Raw genomic sequence first — 6,943 nt, forward strand, 5'->3', positions numbered from 1 at the left:
ATGTGTCCTGCCCTCTTACAGAATCTTTTAATTGAGGATAATGTTCTGTTGAGAGAAATATGGGAAAGCTAATGACATCACTTCATTTCAAAATATAACAGATATGTCACAAGTTATTGTGAAGGCACTCGTTACCTGTAACCTGAGTCTCATCCCAGCACCCAACACACAGGTTAAGAGAGAAGCACCTCAAAGCTGTCCTGATCAACACACAAACACTCATACTTCACACACACACACATACATAATAACAAATGAGTAAATAAAAGTATTTTAAAAGCTATCACATGGTGAGCCAGGCATTGTGGCACACGCCTTTAATCCCAGCACTTGGGAGACTGAGGCAGGTGAATTTCTGAGTTCGAAGCCAGCCTGGTCTACAGAGTGAGTGCCAGGACAGCCAGGGCTACACAGAGAAACCCTGTCTAGAAAATCCAAAAAAAAAAAAGTTATCACATGGCAGTGGTGGCTCACACCTTTAATCCCAGCACTTCGGAGGCAGAGACAGGCAGATTTCTGAGTTCAAGGCCAGCCTGGCTTATAGAGTGAGATCAGAGAAACCCTGTCTTGAAAAACAAAAACAAACAAACAAAAAAAGTTATTATCAATTTTTAAATTACTTCAGGAACTTCTGTCTTCAAAATCCTAAAATACATAGCTTTATGTATTGTATATGTTCATGTATGTGCAGGTATTCATGAATACACATAAGCATACATGTATAGGCCAGAGAGGTCTTGAGGTTTTGTTCCTCAGGTGCCACCTACTTTAATTTTCTTTCTTTCTTTTTTTTTTTTTTAAAGTTTTTTATTTATTATTTGTATGAGTACACTGTAGCTGTCATCAGACACACCAGAAGAGGGCATCAGGTTCCATTACACCTGGCTGTGAGCCACCGTGTGGTTGCTTGGAATTGAACTCAGAACCTCTGGAAGATTAGTCCTCTTAACCACTGGGCCATCTCACTGGGCATGGTAGCACATATGTTTAATCTGAGCACCAGCAGAGGCAGGTGGATCCCTGTGAGTCTAAGGTAAGCTTGATCTATGTAGTGTATACCAAGACAACCAGGGCTATGTAGAATTGTCTCAAAAAACAAAAGAAAACAAAAAACTACTTCTCACTGGCCTAGTAGGCTAGCTTGCCAGAGAATCAATCCCAGGGATCTTCTTGTCTCCACTTGCCCAATGGTGAGATTACAAATAAATGCTATCATGAACAGATTTTTTTTTTCATTTTTTTATTAGGTATTTTCTTTATTTACATTTCAAGTGTTATCCCCTTTCCTGGTTTCCCTCCAAAATACCCCTATCTCATCCTTCCTCCCCCTGCTCAACAACCCACCCACTCCTGCTTCCCTGTCCTAGCAGTTCCCTACACTGGGGCATTGAGCCTTCACAAGACCAAAGGCCTCTCTCTCTGTTACATATGCGGTTAGAGCCATGGGTCCCTCCATGTGTACTCTTTGGTTGGTGGTTTAGTCCCTGGGAGCTCTGGGGATACTGGTTGGTTTATATTGTTGTTCCTCCCATGAGGCTGCAAACCCTTCAGCTCCTTCAGTCCTTTCTCCAACTCCTCCATTGGGGGCCCTGTACTCAGTCCAATGGATGGCTTCAAGCATCCACCTTTTTTTGTCAGGCACTGGCAGAGCCTCTCAGGAAACAGCTACATCAGGCTCCTGTCAGCAAGCACTTGTTGGCATCCACAATAGTATCTGGGTTTGGTAACTGTATATGGGATGGATAGCCAGGTGGGGCAGTCTCTGGATGGCCTTTCATTCGGTCTCTGCTCAATACTTTGTCTCTGTATCTCCTCCCATAGGTATTTTGTTCCCCCTTCTAAGAAGGACCAAAGTATCCACACATTGGTTTTCCTTTTTTTGAGCTTCATGTGGTCTGTAAATTGTACCTTGGGTATTCCGAACTTCTGGGCTAATATCCACTTATTAGTGAATGCATACCATGCAGTGTTCTTTTGTGATTGGGTTACCTCACTCAGGATGATATTTTCTAGTTCCATCCATTTGCCTAAGAATTTCATAAAGTCGTTTTTGATTTTGTTTTTTCGTTTTTCAAGACAGGATTTCTCTGTATAGTCCTGGCTATCCTGGAACTTACTCTGTAGACCAGGCTGGCCACAAACTCAGAAATCCGCCTGCCTCTGTTACCCAAGTGCTAAGATTAAAGGCATGCATCACCACTGCCCAGTAAATTCATTGTTTTTAATAGCTGAGTAGTACTCCATTGTGTAAATGTACCACATTTTCTGTATCCATTCCTCTGCTGAGGGACATCTGGGTTCTTTCCAGCTTCTGGCTATTATAAATAAGGCTGCTATGAACATAGTGGAGCATGTGTCCTTCTTACATGTTGGAGCATCTTCTGGGTATATGCCCAGGAATGGTATAGCTGGGTCCTCAGGTAGTAGTAAGTTCAGTTTTCTGAGGAACCGCCAGACTGATTTCCAGAGTTGTTGTACCAGCTTATAATCCAACCAACAATGGAGGAGTGGTCCTCTTTCTCTACATATCATTATACTCATTTATTTATGCGCAGGATGGGTATATCCCACAGCATACATATAAAGGTAAGAGGACAACTTTGACCTTGTAGGTTCACCATGTGGGCCCCAGATATTAAACTCATGTTTTGTCACGATTGACGGCAAGCACCGTAAATCACTGAGCCACCTCACTGGTCCACACTTGGATTTCTACACTTGAGCTCTGAGGATCAAACTCCTATCCTTGTGCTTGCAAGCCAAATACTTTACTAAGTGGACCATCTCCCTAGCTAGATATGCAATTTCAATATTTGTTTTATTTGTATTTACACGCAGTTGTATATGTATCTGATGTGAGTGAAGGTGTCCATATGTTAGAAACACTGGACTCCTGGAGGCAAAGTTACTGGCAGCTTACGTGATATGGGTACTAGGCACCAAACTCCAGTCCTCTGCAAACGCAGTGTATGTTCTTAACCACTGAGCACCTCTCGAGCACCAGATATATAATTTTTAAAAGCAATCCAAGGGGCTAGATATGGTGGCACATGCCTTTAACCCTAGCACTAAGGAGGCAGAGGTAGGCAGATCCTTGAGTTCGAGGCCAGCCAGAGCTATAGTGAGACCCTATCTCAAAAACCAACCAACCAACCCAAACATACAAAGCAATCTACAGATGAGGCTGTGGTTCACTGATCCAGTCCATGCTTACCTACTAGCCAGGAGTCTAAGGCTTGGGAACTGATACCTAGCACTAACAAGAAGAAAGATGTAAAATAAACATGGAAAATATGCAGAACTTACTGCCTGTGCTTGCTTAATAAACTCAAGAATATCTTCTTTTAAAGCCTGATGAATTTTTGATGAGCCTTTATCATCCCAGAGACAGACAGCGTGTACATCTCTGTAAAAATAAAGCAGATGGATAAAGATCAGTAGTGAAATAGGTACATAGACAAAGCATTCATCTTAAGCTCTACATTAGTGCAGTTCCCATGGAGTACCCATAAGAACTAAGCACTCTTTGTAAGGTACCTCAAACAGGTAACTTTCTATTACTATTATCTTCATTGTCATTACTGTTTTTTTCTCTTTTTGTTTTTTTTGTTGTTTGTTTAGACAGAGTTTCTTTGTATAGCCCCTGCAGTCATAGAATTTGTTCTTATAAACCAGGCTGGCCTCAAGTTCACAGAGAGCAACCTACCTGCCTCCCCAGTGCTGGCAATTAAAGATGTGCATCATTACCTCCTTCCCGGCTGCTCTCTTTCTTAATTCTCTATTTGTTATATAGAAATTTATTACAAGCCAGGTAGTGGTTGCACAAGCCTTTAATCCCAGCACTCAAGAAGCAGAAACAGGTAAGTCTCTGAGTTCGAGATTAGCCCGGTCTACAAAGGGAGCTCCAAGACAGCCAGGGCTACACAGAGAAACCCTGTGTTGAAAAACAAAACAACAAACAAAACCCCCAAATCATTACAAAAGTATGTCCCTGTCTCCTAATCTCTATCCCCCAAGTTCATTGCCATAATTTTTTTTGTTATCCTAGAGTATGGTGCATGCCCACATTCCCACACTGGGAGGGAGGGGTGGAGGAGTCGCAACCAGAAAGCTTGCACAGTCAGCCAATGCAGGTGAATTGCTGAGCTCAAGGTTTAGTAAGTAAAAGACTTTGTTAACTTCCTTCTACCTTGTCAATCTTTGGCCTCTGAATACACATACACATGGGCTTATGCATGCATATGCATAACAAATACACACCATTTCAGGGGCCAAATTCAGGTACTCATGCTTACATTACAAGAACTGCACCTACTGAATCTTCCCCCAGCCCCTGACTATATTTTGGTTGTAATTTTTCCCAGCTCTACTACTTGGTAATTGATCTTGTAAGGTTTTGAGTATGTACTAATTTAATGTGACTATCATGTAATTTAGAATCTTTTTCTATTGCAACGTAAACCTATTCTTAGAAGTTGTGAAACTGGGGGATTTCAGCCTGACCAACTCATAAACACTCTGTCTTCTAGTTATGTTGTAATACTATATTTCTATTTAAATGAATACTTTTGTTCTCACAGCTGAATAAATGATATACAGCACCTGGGAAGAGTTCAGGTAAAAGGAAGGATCATTAAGCTGTGCTTTTTCAGAACTACTGCTCAAAGCTTTCCCGCAATGAAAATGGTCAGGGTTGATCTTCTAAATTGTTGTGAGTGCTTTCCGTTCAGATGCAATCATACCCATTAGCACTGCCTATGAAACAGCCGAGATAACTCCCACTGCTTTCTGCACTTGCCAGGCAGAAAATCTGCAAATTTTGCTCACCTCAGTGTGTGACAGGTAAGCAACACTGAGACTAACACAGAGGAGCCACCTGATGCCAAGGCCTGAGCTGATTCGCTGGCTGAACTGGGAAGACCAACATGGATAGCTTCTTAACACTAGTGGGATCATTCACCTTCACTAACCAACTTATTTGGCTTTGCTTGCTAACAAAAATGTGTCCTCTGGAATTAAATAGGCTTGTGTACAATGTCCTGACTCTAGATACTATAAACTATAGCCCTGGAAGGTTTATAGTGCCTAATTAGCTCTGTGCCTAAATTAATGTTTCAGGCCTTAGCTAAGTTCCAGTTCTTACCTTCCACCCCAGTACTGGGATTAAACCAGGGTCTTGTCCATGTTAAACAAGTATTTTACCACTAGACCAGAAGTTAGTTTTTAAAAAGGATGGGGGGGGGGGCAGTGCTATAGAAATGGCTCAGTGATTAGGAAGAACTGTTTGTTACTCTCCCAGGACTGGGTTTCAGTTCCCATCAGCCATATGGAGGCTTCAACTGTTCAAGGGATCCGGCATACTCTTCTGGTTTCTAAAGGAACCAGACATGCACACTGTGTACTTGTATATATGCAGGCAAAACACTCATACATATTAAATTAAATTAACAGTTCTCATAGAAACTGAAGGAGAAAACCATTACATTTGGCTTTCTAAGGTAAACTTTGTGATTCATAGGGTTGTTTAAACTTGCTACACTGCCTCATAGGGGCTTCCTTTTTTGTTTGTTTTGTTTTTGTTTTTGTTTTTGTTTTTCCAGATAGGGTTTCTCTGTGTAGCCCTGGCTGTCCTGGAACTCACTCTGTAGACCAGGCTGGCCTTGAACTCAGAAATCCACCTGCTTCTTCCTCCCAAGTAGTGGGATTAAAGGCGTGAGCCACCACTGCCCAGCCTCATAGGGACTTCTACTCAACAATTGTTCTCTAGACATTTGGTCAAGAGCTAAGTAGTAACAAAGCAGACCTGATATTCAATTCCTTAGAAAAATCTGTTTGTAAGGTTAGCCTTAGACTGAAATCTGAAAACTGCCAGGTTCCCACAGCTAAATAAAACTTTCCTGAAATGATAACACTGGTTCAGTGTGCCTAAATTGATAATACAAATATTCTGATTTTTACTGAACTTATACTTACTCTTCTTCCTAGGAGTCCAGAATTTGAGTGACTATATAGCCACTTTCATTAACTCTTGATAATATATCACATTGGGGCTGGAGAGATGGCTCCGCAGGTAAGAGCACTGACTGCTCTTCTGAAGGTCCTTAGTTCAAATCCCAGCAACCACATGGTAGCTCACAACCATCTGTAATGAGATCTGACACCCTCTTCTAGTGTGTCTGAAGATAGCTACAGTGTACTTAGATATAATAATAAATAACTTTCTAGGCCAGAGCAAGCAGAGGTCCTGAATTCAAATTCCCAACAACCATATGATGGATCACACCCATCAGTGCAGCTACAGTGTACTCATATACATAAAATAAATAAATAAATCTTAATAAAACATATCACATGTTTTCAATCTTGCTGCTGAAGAAATTAAATGCCCCATGGCTGGAGAGATGTCTCAGCAGTTAAGAGCATTTATTATTTTTGCAGAGGACCCAAGGTCATCTCCTAGCACCCACATGGTGGCTCACTAACTCCATTTCCATGGGATCCAACACTTTCTTCTGTCCTCCACCAGTACCAAGTACACATATATTACACAGACATACATGCAAGCAAAATACTCATACACATAAAGTGAGATAGACAAATCTAAGAAGAAAAAAAATGTAATCTCCCAGGTGAAAACCCTGGAAAAGGACTTTTGGAGACTTGTGCTTAATCCCCTCCTTAAATCTTCCAATTTCAATCCATGTGCCTTTTCCCTGTATGTTCAGGCTTGTAAGTTCAACTAGCAGGTCATGGAACCTAGACTCTGTCTTGGAAATCAACCAATAACAATCCACAGGTTTCATATCACTAATACTCACGCTATCCGCCCAGTGTGGAAAGCCACCCAAGCCCACCCAGCTAACAAACAGAATTGTTGGGTTACTTACAAACTGCTCTGCTAACAAACAGAATTGCTGGGTTACTTACAAACTGCTCTGCTAAC

The 6,943-nt window shown here is 41.5% G+C and overlaps 1 protein-coding gene across 2 annotated transcripts in view; it reads right to left on the minus strand.

Moving 5' to 3' along the window:
• Positions 1-6,943, minus strand: part of Cul5 (cullin 5) — a 50,604-nt gene that overhangs the window by 35,656 nt on the left and 8,005 nt on the right. For both annotated transcript variants that reach the window (XM_031343347.1, XM_031343348.1), the window contains exon 3: positions 3,307-3,406. In XM_031343347.1, the coding sequence (XP_031199207.1) occupies positions 3,307-3,406 (100 nt within the window). The remainder of the gene's footprint in view (positions 1-3,306; positions 3,407-6,943) is intronic.

Source organism: Mastomys coucha, unplaced genomic scaffold (assembly GCF_008632895.1).
Source record: "Mastomys coucha isolate ucsf_1 unplaced genomic scaffold, UCSF_Mcou_1 pScaffold23, whole genome shotgun sequence".
In the NCBI taxonomy this organism is placed as follows: Eukaryota; Metazoa; Chordata; class Mammalia; order Rodentia; family Muridae; genus Mastomys; species Mastomys coucha.